Raw genomic sequence first — 15044 nt, 5'->3', positions numbered from 1 at the left:
AGGAATAGCCAGCTGGGGCAGCTCCAGGGTGCCACTGCTGTTCCCAGCCACATGTACCTCCACGCGCAGGTGGACAGGCATTCCCAGGCTTTCCCTGAAACTTGTTTGTAGACCAGACAGGTCCTCACGATGTAGACAGGGTGCTGCAAGTCACCAAGCAGGGCATTAAAGTGGGTCTTAATTTTCATGAGCTGTTCCTGACATGACTGTTGTCTTGTTGGGTGACATCTACAGGTCATTTGACCTCAAAATCTGGCTTGCCTCACTAATACCCATCTCTTTTGAAAGAGCCTTTGAATGCGTGTATTATTACTGCTATTCTTGAATATCACAAATAGAAGGTGTTGTGGTCTGATAGATACCGCAAGGACCCTGCTTCTTTTCTTGGCTTTGCTACACGCTCTCCGTATGATCTTGGGCGTACTGCTCCACCAATCTGTTCCCCTGTCACCACACATCGCCTTAGATCATCAGTTCTCTGGAGCAGACGTAGTCCCTTAACATGTTGTGTTTTAGCGTCTAGCATTATGAGGCTCTGGTCTCTGCCGTGACTTCTGCGTGCTGCAGAAATACAAATACTTGCTGATAATAATAATATTAAATCTGCGTGGCTCCTCAGAGATAAGTAAAGGGTAATGCTCCTTTCTCTGAGGAGCAGACAGGATAAGGACTTTATTTTTGTCTTTGCCTTTTTCTAATTTAAAAAAAAAGCAGCCAGTTGACATGATTAAAAGAAAAAAAATAAAGGGAGGCTGCAGTAATTTGATATTTTTAGCCTCAGACCCGCTACTTGCTCTGTGAAGCCAGTCTTAGGATCATGCCTTGAGTCTGGTTTGTATCCGCGTTTGCCAGGGATAGGAATAGTTTGGAGCCTTATATTGACAGTTGGCTCAGTATTCGGGCTAATCCCATAAAACCACCATGCAGCTTGGTGCCACTTTCAGTATCTCCTGTGACCAAAAGTCTGGGAGAACGTTACGGGTCAGACATGAGGAGTTTCGCTTGGCCGATACGTGGCAGGGCTCTGGGCTGGAATGATAAGGGGCTGGGTGGAGCTGAGTGTGGCAGAATGAGAGGGTGTCGGAGATGAGAAGTCAACTCTTGCCTATGTCCATGTGCTTTGGGATTTTTTTAATTATTATTTCATTGTCAAAGAAATGCAACAGGAACAACAAAAAGTCTCTTAAATATTCAACAGTAAAAACAATGGATATGAAAAGGAAAACAAAAAGTTAGAGCCAGCTCTGGCATTGGTGGATATTTGGCTCTGAGGCAAGCGAGAACAGCTTGGATTTGCATAAATTGCATACTGTGGGTCAGAAAGCAGAGTCAGAATTATGCTTTCATCGCGGTGGCATGAATGAGAGCACATAATTGGCATTCTTCCCCTCTGGATCAGATGCCTCCTTCAGGGGATCTCCGCACCCAATACGTTGCGGCTCATCCATTCATTGCCTGGCATGGATGGGGCTTTTGTTTTCAAATTATGATTTTTCTATTCTCTGATTTCTTCCGTAACCTGGGAGACACCCATCCCTCCCCCTCTCTGCATTACCCTTTGTTTCGGAGAACAACCAGAGGTCACGCTGTGCTGAATGTAGCTGTTGTTGCATCACCCCTCACCCCGTCCATGTTTCTGCACTTCTGGGTCAGCTGATGGAGCTGATGACCCCCGGAGGCAATGGTTGTGGTGCTGAGTGACTGTGCACCTCCTCTGAAGTTTTTGGGGTCCTACATTTTTGAGTCCAAAGAGATGAGCGTGACTATGATCAGTCCAGTAGGGCATTCTCCAGGGATGTACAAAGAGGCAGTTCTGGCTGGGACAAGCTTAGTACATCCCTTGGCTGACCCAGGACCTGGCTTTCTTTTCCATTATTGGGCTTAATAGCTTTTCTTGCCTCTTAAGACTTCCAGCTCAAGTGCAACAAGGACTTGCTAGTGGATTCAGATTGAGCAAAGCGGTTAAATGTGTGCTTAACTTTAGCTGCATCCAGTGCTCTCACCAGGACTCAGGGATGTCTTTGCTTCAGGTAATGCATATAGTAAAGAGTTTTGCTGAACCTGAGCCGCAGCCTCCAGCAAATGTGCATAGCGCTGCTAAAAACTCGCTTCCATGCAGATATCGGCAGCCACGTGGAAGCCTTTCCAGCTGGATGTCAGGTCTTGGTCCTCCTCCACACATGATTCCCTGTCAGCACTGCCCGCCCAGGGCTTCCTGTCTCATCCTGGATGCATGTTTGTAGTTTCTCTCTCCGTGGAGTCAGTGGCCAGACCAAATGCTACGTGCCACTTGGCCATGTCCTGTCCTTTCCTGGGACCGTGCCCATCCTGCTGTTGATCTCAGATCCACCCAGCGGCAAAGGCATATAGCAACTAACAGCTATTGATGGCTGGGGCCTGCCTCTTCATTTATCCACAGACAAATGTTTTAACCTGTCAGCGCTAAGAAATCATATTGATTGGAGAGATTTTGTTTTATTCCTTAGGTCTGTTAATTGAAAGGGTGAGTCCTCCTTTAGTATCTTCCTGCCACAGGCTTGGTTCTACTGAACGTTGTCTGAAAAAGCTTTTATTTTCAAGGCACAGGGAAAATGATGTTTATAAAATAGAAACTACGGGAATTTTCATTCCCCTCTGGCTTTAGGAGGAGAAGAGCAGCTGGTGGAGAGTGGATGAGAAAGGCTTTATCTGCTGTATTTTGGTTACTGTGCTTTGAGTGATGGGTTTAATAATTGATAGAGCAATTTAGCAATGATCCATAATCCTGAAAGAAGCCTACGCTCCCCTCCCTCTCCCTCTCCCTCCCTCCCTCCGAGACTAACATGCTGCTCTTAGTGTTTTTGTCTGCAAAATTTCATCTCTTGGTTTCTGTAAACAGCCTGACATGGGAGAAGGGGGAAAAAGCAACTGTTTCTAAATCTTTTGTCTTGTTTCCACAAACAGCTGCGCTGCCTTCTCCAGCTCAGGGCTTCAGTCATTTCCTCACATGCTCTTGCTGAAGAGAGCAGGAGGTTTTCTTTCAGTCCTTAACCTAAATGGAGTGTATATATGCAATATATATAGGAGAACAGAGTGGTGCAGAGCCTCCCAGCAGGGTCTCCTCCCTCCCCATTTAAATCCAGGCTTTGTTCGTGGCTGAATCTGGCTTGCTTAATTCCAAGAAAGGTGCATAGCGATGGCAAGTGCTTGGGGTATGTTAATGTGGTTTACTTAAAACTCTTCCAGGATTAACCCATGGAAATAGCTTTTCCCAACGGCCTCGTGTGGATTGTGGCAGCAAATGGCAGAATCCCATTGGGGTGCCTGGTGTGTGAGTGTCTCTGCGACACCCCATTTTTAAAGCTGGATACGCACTACCTGCTCTTGCCTGGTGTGCTCCCCATAGCAGCACAGGGCTGTGTTTGCAGGTGCGTGGTGCGCATCCCCTCCCTGGAGGTAGAGAGTGTCAGCACTCCTGTGCGTTATGTCCACCTCTCTCTTCATCCACAGTAAGTGCAGGAAGAGAGCAGAAAAGATGAGACAGATAAAGGAGACAGGGGTAAGTAAGAGAGAAAAAACCAAAAGGTTAAAGGTATTGAATACGTGTTGAGGCTAAGGCAGGGTGAAGATAGGGAGGAGGGGCAGCCTGGCAGAAAGCTGGGTGGGCAAAGTCAAGTGAGGTGTATTAAGTTACTGGTTTTGATAAGCATTACATAGATGCCAGATTGACAAGAAATTGTAATTAAGCATGACATAAAGTCAGCTATGTACAGCTGTATTCAAATTACAAAGGGTGAGGTGCTTTGGGGCACAGCAAAGTTTATGGATGCTCCACCAGGAGCTGGCTGAACACTTGCCAGGACACAGCATGGGATGGCACGGGTGACTTGGTCAGGACTTGGTCTTGCTGGGTCTTGAAAGTCTCCAAGGATAGCAACTGCATAGCCTCTCAGGGCAGCCTGTGCTGGTGGTGCATTTATCAGCACAGTGGATGTGTTTCCCCCATCTCCAGTGGGAACCTCCCTTGTTTCAGTTTGTCGTCATATTTACCTCCTGCTGCCTACCTGACTAAAGAGCCTGGCACCATCTTTTCCACGTGGCAGAGAAGAAGGGGGCAGGCTGCTGTCAGGTTCCCCCTGGCTGTCTCTCCCAACACTGACATTGCTCCAGTTCACCCATGCACTGTGGTCCCCAGGCTGTATGTAATATCCAGATGTGGTCTCACAAGTATGGGTGACCCTGATCCAGAAAACCTGTTGGTCCAGCTGCTCCCAGGGTCCTCGTTTCAGCCCACTACCCCTCAAACCAAGGTGCTAATCGCCTTCCCCACAGACTGGTTCCCCAGATATTCACCAGGTTCACCAGGGCTCATCTGCCCCAGGGGTGGAACTAGGCATTTGTCTTGGCTGCATGTCAGAAGGTCCCCATTGGCCTATGTCTCCTGCCTGTCTAGGTCCCTCTGGGTGGCAGCCCTGCCCTCAAGGACATTGCCAGGTCTCTCAAGTTTGGCATCACCCATAAACTGGATGAGAGTGCACTCTGCCTCCTCCCCTGAATCAGTGATAAAGATGTTAAAGAAGACCAGTCCTGGGATAAACCCCTGCAGTACCTCACTGTTACCAGCCTCCAGTTTATATTTATGTATCTTGTAACATAAACCATCACCAAAGGCTGAGTGGATCCAGCTTCAAGTCCTCTGAGCTGATACAGGTATTTTTTGATGTGTTGCAAACTAATCTTGAGGGATGGGCGAGGGCAATGTGAGCAATGCAGTGTAGCTACCCTCTAGTGGTGGTTGTGCTGGTCGTCTGACAGACGTGGAAATGACTCTGGCTACACCCCCAGTCCTTTCCAGGAACCAGGTGTAGCTGTGGTTGATCTGTGAAATAGGGGGTGTGTTCGTATGCTCTGTAGAGGCACCATCCCTCCTTCCAACTCAAATCAAAACATCTTTGTGGGTAAACAGCATACTCTGATAGATTTGATGATGCTGCTCAATGGCCCTTTTCCTCCCTCATAAATATCCCTGTGTTGACTAAACTCTCCAGGGTTTGGACTTATGCTGGAGTCTGAAAGGCATGGTGTGCCTGGGGTGAGCCCTGACTCCCAGGAGTGTTGCTTGCTGTGATTCTGCTGGATTGGTGCTTCCCAGCATGGTCCAGAGATCATGGTAGTTCTTAAGGCTCTAGGGAGCTGTCTGCAGAGCTGTACCACTTCCATATGAGCTTCAGCTGGGCATCCAAGCAAACTCTGGCACTTAGAGATGCTGGAGAAATGCAGAGATCCCACAGTGAGGCCAGTAATGAGGGTGAGTCCAGTCCTCCCCAGCCAGGAGTGGCACAGGTCAGGGCTGGAGCTGCTTTTCTGCCCACTGCATGGGACAGGGAGTTAACAAGTGAGCAGGAGCTGTTGGTGCATGTAGGAGTTAAGGTCTGGCCCTGATGGCTGGCTTTTTCACAGGTGAGAAGTCTGCTACTGCCGAGCCCCAGAGCAGAGGAAGGCCTGCAGTCTGGGGCCATCTCTATTAGATGTCTGCATCCTTTCCAGGTGTTTGTGAGAGTGGGGAGGTGAGGAGGCAAAGGAAATAGCAACTCCCAGACTAGGATCCTGTCTCCTTTTACAGCCTTGCATTGATTTGGGATCTGACAGGTACAGAGGGACCAAAAAAAAGGTGCTGTATGCTCACTGCCACCATTAACTAAGAGCTGAGGGTACTCTGCATGGTACAGTATATGGCAATAAAAAGTGGATACCTCCACAAAATACAAAAAGGTCAAGTAAGTGAGCAGATATGAGAAAGATGCCAAAGAAAGGATTCCGCTGAGAGGAGGATGGAGCCCTGTCACCTGAATAAAAACCCCTTTGTAAGACACATGAAGGATGCAGTTCCTCCTCTTCACAGGACTCGGTGCGTGGGAGAGCACAAGCACTGAGAATGGTCAAGCCTTGGATGTGCAGCTGGTCAGTGCGTACCTGCTTGGGTTGAGGGGCCTCTCTGCCTCTGCCCAGGGCTTTCTGGATGGAGATATGAAAGCTGCTGCTTCCTGAAGTTCAGGACTTGGCAGATGAGACTGACAGATAGAGGAAGGCAGGAGCTGTGTGTATCGACTCAGCAGACAGCATCACTGTAGGTCTGTCTGCACTGCCTGCAGCGTCACCCTGAAGGCAAGAAGCAGGCATGCTCTTGCCAGAAAGTGTCAAGTTTTGAGTTATATTTTTGTCTGATACATATATACTCGTCCATGAAGGACTCTGCTGAGACAATCATGCTCGGCCATGGGTCCCTACCAGAGGTGGTAAATTATCCCCAAGGAGGGCGGTTTGCAGGGGAGTTTTAAAATTCAGAAAGAGCCCAGCTCTCTGAATCCAAGTTTGTGGAAATGAATTTTTTTGGTGTTTGTTTTTAATGTCCTGTGATGTGTGGGTGAAAAAACCAGCAAGCTAGACTGGTAATTAATTTTCCTGACAGAAACACCAGACAATGAAATTACCCTGCCACAAAGCAGGGTTGCTAAAGTAAATACTCTGCCAGCAGCAGGCCTGAAAGCGGGACGGGGTCATATGTGACGTGCAAGCAAATGATGAGATGGCACTTCTGCCTCTGGGGACCTGTGGGCGCTGCTGGCATGGGAATACTCATGCCCTGGGTCCACAGCACCAGCAGCTCTCTGGTATACAGGGGCATGTTAAAGACCCCAAGGTGATGGGGGACTTGCTGGACCCAGTGCTGAGCCAAGGAGCTGGTCACCCTTCGCTGGCCAGGGGAGTAATTTGGTCTGGGAAAGGGGTAGGAGATGTGGGAAGTGGGGACAGGCTGGCTGCTTCTCTCCTGGAGATACAGGCTCTTGGCGGGGCTCTTCAGACTTTCCCAGGTTCGTAGCAAGTGGTTTCTAAATCTTTGGTCTATGCTGGCAAGATCTGTGTGAGCTGCAGAGCAGATTGAGCCTGCATATGCAGAAGTGGAGTGCCTTTTGCTGGGAGACATCGAAGGCAGCTCGCCGGGAGAGGAAGGGTGGGAGGGCAAAGTTTTCTGTTTTCCCTCCGCGTGTCTCACACTGGAGGCTGGAATTATTGTGCCAAGGGTGTTGTGGATGCACAGCCAAAATGTCATGGAGAGTAGTAAATGGGGATGTTCCTGCACATACCGAGGTGTCTGGCAGTGGGCTGCCTTTGCATGGTTTCGAACAAGACACCCATCACAATCTAAAGGTTTGGTGAGTCTGTTTTAAATCAAGCAGTGTTATCAGTAGAGAAAACACTTACCCGTGCAGCCACAGAGATCTGCGGAAAACCTCAGTGCTGTTCTGGGAGGACATGCTGCCATGTGAATCATCCTTCCAATTTATAATTGCAGTACTCCGATGTGCACACTTTAATAGGGCATTTTCCCCTGTTATATATTGTTACAAGCTGCAGAATGGAGAAATCCCACATAAGAACTGGCTAAGACATGGCGACGTTTTCTTTCCCTTTGGAAAAGAGACTTACACCATTCTTATTGCTGGAGCTAAATTCGAGTGCTTTTAGGAATTAAAGGGTCAGTTGTGGTGTGGACTGTATGCATGTTTTAGCACCAGAGTTATTTAAGGTACTAATTATCTGTAAAAACTGGCGGGCCAGCAGTGAAGGGGTGAAGTGTGTAGATACCCGCGGACTTGCTTAGATTAGACTGTAGAAAAGAGTGAGGAATATTTAAGGGACTTGATCCAGATTGCAGACAACATTATGCCAGATCAGTGCAGTAAACATTGGGAGAGGGAAAATGAACTGTTTCTACATAATTCTATGTCCTAAATTAACTGCAGCTCCTCTGGAGAAAGGACTGTATGTCTCAGAGGATCTCCCAGATAAAACATCTGCTGAAATGTCTCGTGTCACTCCAAAAGCAAACAAAATATTAGGCTCAGGGAAGACAGGAACTCAAAAGCATTCTGCAAATAGTGTAAAGTAAGTCTGGGGAATATCCTCGTGTTTAACTGTTTCTAGGTTTGTTCAGCCTGTCTCCAAGCAGTCATTAGTGGAAGAGGAGTTGTGAGGCTAAGTGGTGGAAATGGGTTGAAACATCCATGGAATGGAATACTGAGAAACCAGAAGCTGCTGCAAACAAGGCAGAACAGGGCAGAGATATAAAAATAACTTGTGCTAAAAGAAAGGTGATTCGATCATTTCCGTCTTCACCTCCAGGCCAGTCCACGTGAACATGAAGCAAGAGGTGAACAAATGTAAACCTAATGAAGGAAAATCAGTCTTTAAACAACTGAGTTAAGACACTACTGAAAGCAAAAGGTTGCCTGTGGAACTCGGTGCCCCAATGTGTGATCGAAGCCAAGATCTCACCTTGTCTTAAAAAACTGACACATTTGTGTTAAGAAAGAGAGGAGTTCCGTGTGTTAGATATAAGTCTATGTACAGAAGGATCTCTGTATCCAAAACTGAGCATAAAGAACAATTTCCACCCAGCAGGGTCATTTTATCAGTGGATGAGTTGTTTCATTACAGAGCTGGTAGCATTCTCCACCATGGCATTGGCCGTTAGCAGAGTGCTGGCAGGCAGGCCGGCCACTGCTCCTCCTGGGGTGACTCCAGCTCTCTCACATGGCAAATGGAAAGTGTCTGCTAGCTGAAAATCTGGAAGCCTGCATGGTGTCTGATACCTGTCGGTTTTGTGGTGTCTTAATGACTGCTTAATTAAGTTAACAAGATCTTTTTGTCTTAGGGCCACTCCCTCTCCATGGAAAAATTGCAGTCATGATACAAAGGCTGGGAGAAAGCGACAGCAAATGCTGGCTGTGGTGTACCAAGGGCACCATATCACTTCAATCTGGCCCCCCTTGCAGGGGTTCTCACCGCTGTTTCAAAATTATCATCTGTTTGCTGAATGGGCAAAGATTGCAGCTAATGTTTAGGGTTGATTGAGTAATGTGGATACCAGCTTTCAAAAAAGTAAAATAAAACAAAACTGTCTCACCACCTCCACTCCCTACTACGGTAGGGCTGGTTTAATATAATGAACGGTGTTCCTTTTAGTTGCCTGTAAGTGTGTAAATGGTATGGACACTGGTTTTAGCTTTTCTTCCCAACAGAGGAGGTGCAAAACTTCTTCTGTGTGTGAAAAAAAGATTCTGTCATAATTGCTGCACTCCAGAAGCTGGACCTTTAAGGAAAACCCACTGGACAGGCGAAGGCTCATGAGAAAAAAAAATCAGAAATTGTGGATCCTCAAATTCTAGGTCATCCCTTCTTGCAGGGGTCTGTAAGTGTGGCGGTGTAAGTGAGGGGTGAGAGGGGAGGAGGTGTGTGCTGCACACGACAGCAGTGCAAGTGACTTTTATGAACAGGAAGGTTTCTACACAAAATCATTGGGAATATCTCATCAATAGTCCACCCCTCTGCTCCCTCCACCTTAGTTAGTGGGAGGATTTGAAGTTCAGGCGATGGGTAGCTGAGCTCTCATTAGTGACCAGGGACATTTCATTCACAGTGTGGAAGGCAGACTGGGAGAGGCAGATGGCTTTGAATGCAGGATTTACATAGTAATGAGATTCAGGTCACCATAGCTGTCCTTTTCTCTCTACATTTTGTCTAGGTGTCGAGTAGTATGCAAGGATGACGAAATGGGGAGGAAAGGAGGAAAATTAACCCCTTGTTCCTAAGGAGAGATTAATGCTAGGAAAAAAAAAGTTTGTCATGATGGGCTAAAGGACAGTGGAGTATGAGAACAACAAGCACAGATGAAGCTAGAAGGGCTGAAGGTAGCCACCTTTAAGTTACTGGCATGTTTTTTGTGGGAATGGCATAAAGCATCCTAAGCTTAAAAACCCAGAATTTCCAATAATTTTTACATTTTGCGTTGCTGGTTTGAGAACAGATAGTTTGGGGCTTTTACCATTACCAGTCAACCCAAAACTGAGGAAATTTGCGGACTGAAAATAGGCATGGATTCTTGCTACAGGGCCGTTGCTTATTTCTTTGGAAAAAATTACCCATTTTGCTTGGTTTCTTGGCTAAAGACTTGTCTTCACATGACTATGTAATGGTGTGATTAAAACATATTTTCCCCTGCAACTGGTAATCCTTAGTATGATCTCACTAGTGTCAGATCTTATCCTGATGACAGATGGGAAACTGGTAACCATGGGTCCTATTTCCAGCTCTCGATGGTGGCACTTGATTTGCTCAATAGTCAACCCCAAGCATACCCAAAATATGCATCAGGGCCTAAGAAATCCCAAGGCTGTTTTTTAAATGATGGAAGCTTTAAAGCAATGTGTGTTGCTTGCTTTATTTTATCTGTCTTCTGCCTTTTTTTAAAAATTTTTTCGTAGTTAGAGGAGTATGGGAAAGTAAGTTTTCATTTGTGATGTACATCACCCAACTCCAGAAGTTGGGGCTTTGGAGGTATTGCGAGATCTGCAAGAAGAGCAGGAGATAAGCCTTAGGGGATTCCTGTGTAAAATAGGAACCATGGCACTTAACTGCATGTGGAAGTCTGGGCTGAGGTGGGGAAAGTAAGGAAGGTGCGTGTGTGTGTGCAGAGGTGGGTTTTGTGTAAGGTTTTCAGTATTCGTAAGGTACTGTTGATTCTTCCACACAGGAGTTGGTTTTGAAAGGCAAAGCATTTGGGGCGCTGTGGGGAAGACTCATCTTGTCTCACCTTAGAGTTTAGGGAGCTTGCATAGTCTCAGTGAAGAAGGATTCAAACCATCCCAAGATGACCATCAAACCATCCCAAGGGACTGGGACAAATCCCCCTTGCGGGGTGGGGAGAGGGAGGTGGATGTCTCTCCATTGACTGCATGGTCTGCGCAGTACCTGGCTAAGATTTGACACCAGCTTCTACCTGGCTGAAAGGGGAAATGACACTTGCCTGAAGGTCCTGCAGACGTCCGAGCTGAGAATGGTCTTGCTTATTTGGTCACCTGCCCCGCGCCTCAGCAGGGATTCCTTCTGGAGAGCCAAAGCAAAGTTTTTACCTTGTGCTAGCCTTCCTCAGCAGGACTAATGCCGAAACTCACAGAGCAGGGGTCTGCCTCAGTGGGCATCTCCTGAAGCCAGCAGTAAACACACACTGGGAGTGCTACCACATTTTGGCTGTTCAGGCCAAAAGGGAAGAGGAAATCTGATCAGGTGCCTGAGACAAACTGGGAAGTGAAGGCTTCTTGGCTACTTCCTCCTGAGGAAGAGGTTTAGGTCTAATAGATTTAATTACTTTATTTCTCTGTTTTATGGTTACATCCATTTGTTTAAAAAGTCAGTAATCCTTTTGTACAGCCCTGTAATGATTATTTAATGTCTGGCTGTTTGTGAAGCCTCCTGAGCTGTGTGAACAGAGGATGCTTCACCGCAGGGAGTCCGCATGGTTCCTCCACAAGACGGCAAGCTGGACCCAAGAGACTTGAGTGGGGGCCTTAATTGGGTGGCCTTGAATGCACAGTGTTCGTTTTGTGCTTTACTTTCCCATCTGCTGAAAGAAAATAATGGCAGTTCTCTCCTTTGCAAACTGCTGTGAAACGTAAGGCTGTCTCTTGGCTAAATGCTGCCAGAGGGCTGTTCTACAAGGATACTCACCAATGCATGCATGGTTAGCAGATGCTTTGTCGCTGGCCGGTGAGGCCCTGAGCTCCATAGGAGCGGTGACACTTGTTGGCAGGAGGCAGCTTCATGAGCATCGTGCTCTGCACAGGTTTCCCTATGACAGCCAAGCACACCTGCTCCCATTGCTAATGTTTTCTAACCTCTTCCTTTGCAGAGCCCCTGAAATCATCCTTGGTTTACCGTTTTGTGAAGCAATCGATATGTGGTCATTGGGATGTGTCATTGCAGAGCTGTTCTTAGGCTGGCCGTTGTACCCGGGAGCTTCAGAGTACGATCAGGTGGGTATGGATATTGCCCTGGGTGAGTGCACAGGTGGTTTTGCTTTCTCTTGTCAGAGAGAACAGATGCCAACTTTCTCAGGTTTACTAATGAGAAAGATGTGTTTCTTATCCTCCCAAGTCAACTTTTTCATTACCCACCTGGAGTATTTATTCCAGGTAACCAGCATGCTCTGTGGTACACTGGCATTTAAGACCTGACTGTCTAAGTGAAATCTCAATCAAGAGTCAACACTGCTGTTGGCTGCAGAGCTTGTACTTGGCTTTCCTTACTGAGCAGAGCAGGCACCCTTTCTCTGCTGTAACAGTGAGGATTGAATAAAGGTTTATTTGTTAGAAGAAACTGCACCATCTCTACCGTGTTTCATAATCCCTTTTACAAGGCTGCATATTAAAAGCGATGACTAGAAGGAGAACATTCACAGTAGTGTAGGTTTCCAGTTAATACAAGCTGTCATGCTTCTCTCCCTATAGGCTTTTACACTCCTTTTGTAGTCCTAAAACTGATAGCGCAGCGGCTGCTAGAGCCAAGGCTGCAGTCCCGTAGTCTTCTTTGGGATGATCTTAGCTTTCTCCAAATGGAGCCTGAAGAGGATCTCTTTTTTTCTTTTAGAAAAGGGTCTTTTTTTAAGAAAACTACAAAAAGAAAGAGCACAGTAGCAGATAAGTAAGTTTTTCCCAGATTAAGATGTTTTCTTTGACTCTTCTTTTGTAACTAGTATATTTTAGTCAGAGCTTTAAACGTGAAATTTGGCAGGGGAACTAACTATCAGTGAAGAGCACGGCCATTAGTGACTAAAAAGGAAATCAGACATAGCTGAAAAACTTACAAGTGTTAGAAAATCAGATACCAGGCCTGAAGAGTAGATTTCTTCCTCCTCCCTCTCAAAAGCCGTAAAACACACAGCTGAAAAAGAAATCGCTCTGTGTACCTGCCCAGCTTAACTGCCCAGTTAACACAAAGCTGCTGCCGATGAATTACAGTGAAGGCTCTTGGGAAGCTGGGCAGGGACTGATCCTGGCCCCTCGCCACAGCCTGAGTCACCCTGCGGCACTGGTGCTGGGCTGTGGGCAGAATCCTCGTGCTTCTCAGGTGCACAGTCTCTGATGGACCTCAGGAGCTGCACAGCCAAACGAAGCACGCTCAGTGAACCAGGTCCTGAGTGCTTGGAAGTCTTTGAAACCACAGCTTTTTTTATGCCTTTAGTTTTTTGGGGTTTTTTTACCCTTCTCTGTCTCTTCTCTCAAAAACACTTGCCATTCTCCTCTAGAAGTTTCTACAGTAGATGACTAGTTTTAGGAGTTTGACGGAGTTTGCAGCAATTTTGAACAAACATTCAGGGTTCATGAGATGCCAAAGTTAGGGTTTTGTGTGTCACCCCAGATGTGTGAGAGATCGGTCTCTAATTGCATTATCACAAACCCTTTCTCCTTTGAGTTAATAAATTGATGTCTGAGATCCTGGAAACACATGCATAGTGTCTTTTAACTCTGCAAGTGCCAGCGAGGTCACACTCATGGAAGTAATCCAAATAACAAAATGAAGTCATGTAGGCAATAGAGATGAAGTACTTTACATACTGTGAAGGCTCCAGTTCATTTGAGAGTGTATTTCATCTAAGTGCAAGAATAGTCAGTCCATAGTCCTCCACTTTGAACTTCAAACTGCTCCTAGGAAAGGATGTGATACTCTGTTCGGGGAAAAGCCAGCAAAAGTTAGAGTGCACATATGGATTTATTGAAATTACCTTCTGCAGAGGAGAGCGTGACGTATGAAAGTGTAAGGCAGTGAAACACCCCATTGCAGTCTCTATATGGGTCTTCCCCTTTGACCTGTATAACCTAGGGACTTTCCTTCCTTTATCCGTAGGCTTTGTGGGAGTGTACTGTAAGGGTGAGTTTCCAGTGGTGTGCGTGATAAGTGGAGGCATGTCATATGGGTTCCTCTCATTTCTTGCAGTGGGGATTTTTTTGGTGAAGTCTAACTATGTGCCACATTTTCTATTTCTCTTTGTTCCATTGTTTTAAATGCCTCCTGCTCTCCTTCAAGGAAGACCTCCAGAGATCTTCACAGGATGAACACTGACCTCTCATCCTTCTCTTACAGATTCGCTACATTTCACAGACGCAAGGCTTACCAGCAGAGTATTTGTTAAGTGCAGGGACAAAGACTACGAGGTTTTTCAATAGGGATACAGACTCACCGTATCCTTTGTGGAGGCTGAAGGTAGGAAGACATTCCCTGTTTCGTTTACCTCGCAGTTGTGAGTTGGAAGGGAGGAGACATTCAGGTCACCTCAGAGCCTAGGTCTCTGCTTTTTGCAGTGCAGCACAGACATTGGGGTGGATATAGCCCAAGGTAAAACTGCCATCTCCAAAGCCTGCAGCCCTTAGGCCACCTGCTTGGCACTGTTTTGTGGGAAATTTAAGTCTGGAATTGATCCGGAAGTCTCCCTCTAAGTAGTCAGTGAATTAATGTGTAGTTTAAATGAAACATGCCCTGGGTAGACTTTGCTCTAGTATCTAACGCATTGGTGGGGGGGCAAAAAAAAAAAAGACATTTTAATTATGACAATCAAAATTTCTAGTAATGCACGTGAGCTGAGTCTTTTGTACTTATGTGTTTGGCTGCCTTCAGTCCCCAAGGAGAGAGGCCAGTGGGCTTCTGGCCGTAAGGGTGGAATGCTGAGCATCACACTGGGGTGGGTGTAAGAGACCTTTGAGATTCCCACTGTAGTTGGGAGGATCCTCTGAAGTGACAAAGAGATAAAGCACCTTGTGACACAAAAGCTGTCATATAACCATAGCAGAGGTAGCGTAAATGTTGCCTGGTCAGGCAAGAGAGACACAGTGGTCTCTGATGAGGGCAGGGGAAGGCACAAGCTGCAAGTGGCACATAACCTGCAGCTGATTGCAGGGCAGTTCTGGTCAATGCCTGTCTCTTGTTTTGAGCAGACACCGGATGATCATGAAGCAGAGACAGGGATTAAGTCGAAGGAAGCAAGAAAGTATATTTTCAACTGTTTGGATGACATGGCACAGGTAAGAGCATTAGTGAGTAACCAGCAAGACTGCTTTGCACGCTCTCGGGCAATGCTAACAAAGATTTCTCTGCCTATCCTATTATTGTGCCAGCTGGTGAGAAGTACCAGAAGTATGCCTACCAAATCAGCTCACTATGTGCTGCCTTGT

At 46.6% G+C, this 15044-nt stretch overlaps 1 protein-coding gene across 1 annotated transcript in view; it reads left to right on the top strand.

Annotated features, from left to right (window-relative positions):
- Nucleotides 1-11728: 11728 nt before the first annotated feature.
- Nucleotides 11729-15044, top strand: part of HIPK2 (homeodomain interacting protein kinase 2) — a 34775-nt gene continuing 31459 nt past the window's right edge. Inside the window, exons 1-3 of the mRNA XM_010141688.1 lie at nt 11729-11852; nt 13960-14079; nt 14808-14894. Of these exons, the coding sequence (XP_010139990.1) occupies nt 11775-11852; nt 13960-14079; nt 14808-14894 (285 nt within the window). The 5' untranslated portion in view covers nt 11729-11774. The remainder of the gene's footprint in view (nt 11853-13959; nt 14080-14807; nt 14895-15044) is intronic.

Source organism: Buceros rhinoceros, unplaced genomic scaffold (genome assembly GCF_000710305.1).
Source record: "Buceros rhinoceros silvestris isolate BGI_N320 unplaced genomic scaffold, ASM71030v1 scaffold22958, whole genome shotgun sequence".
Taxonomy (NCBI): Eukaryota; Metazoa; Chordata; class Aves; order Bucerotiformes; family Bucerotidae; genus Buceros; species Buceros rhinoceros.
Note: the sequence above shows the minus strand (reverse complement) of the source record. Positions and strands in the feature narration are given on the sequence as shown.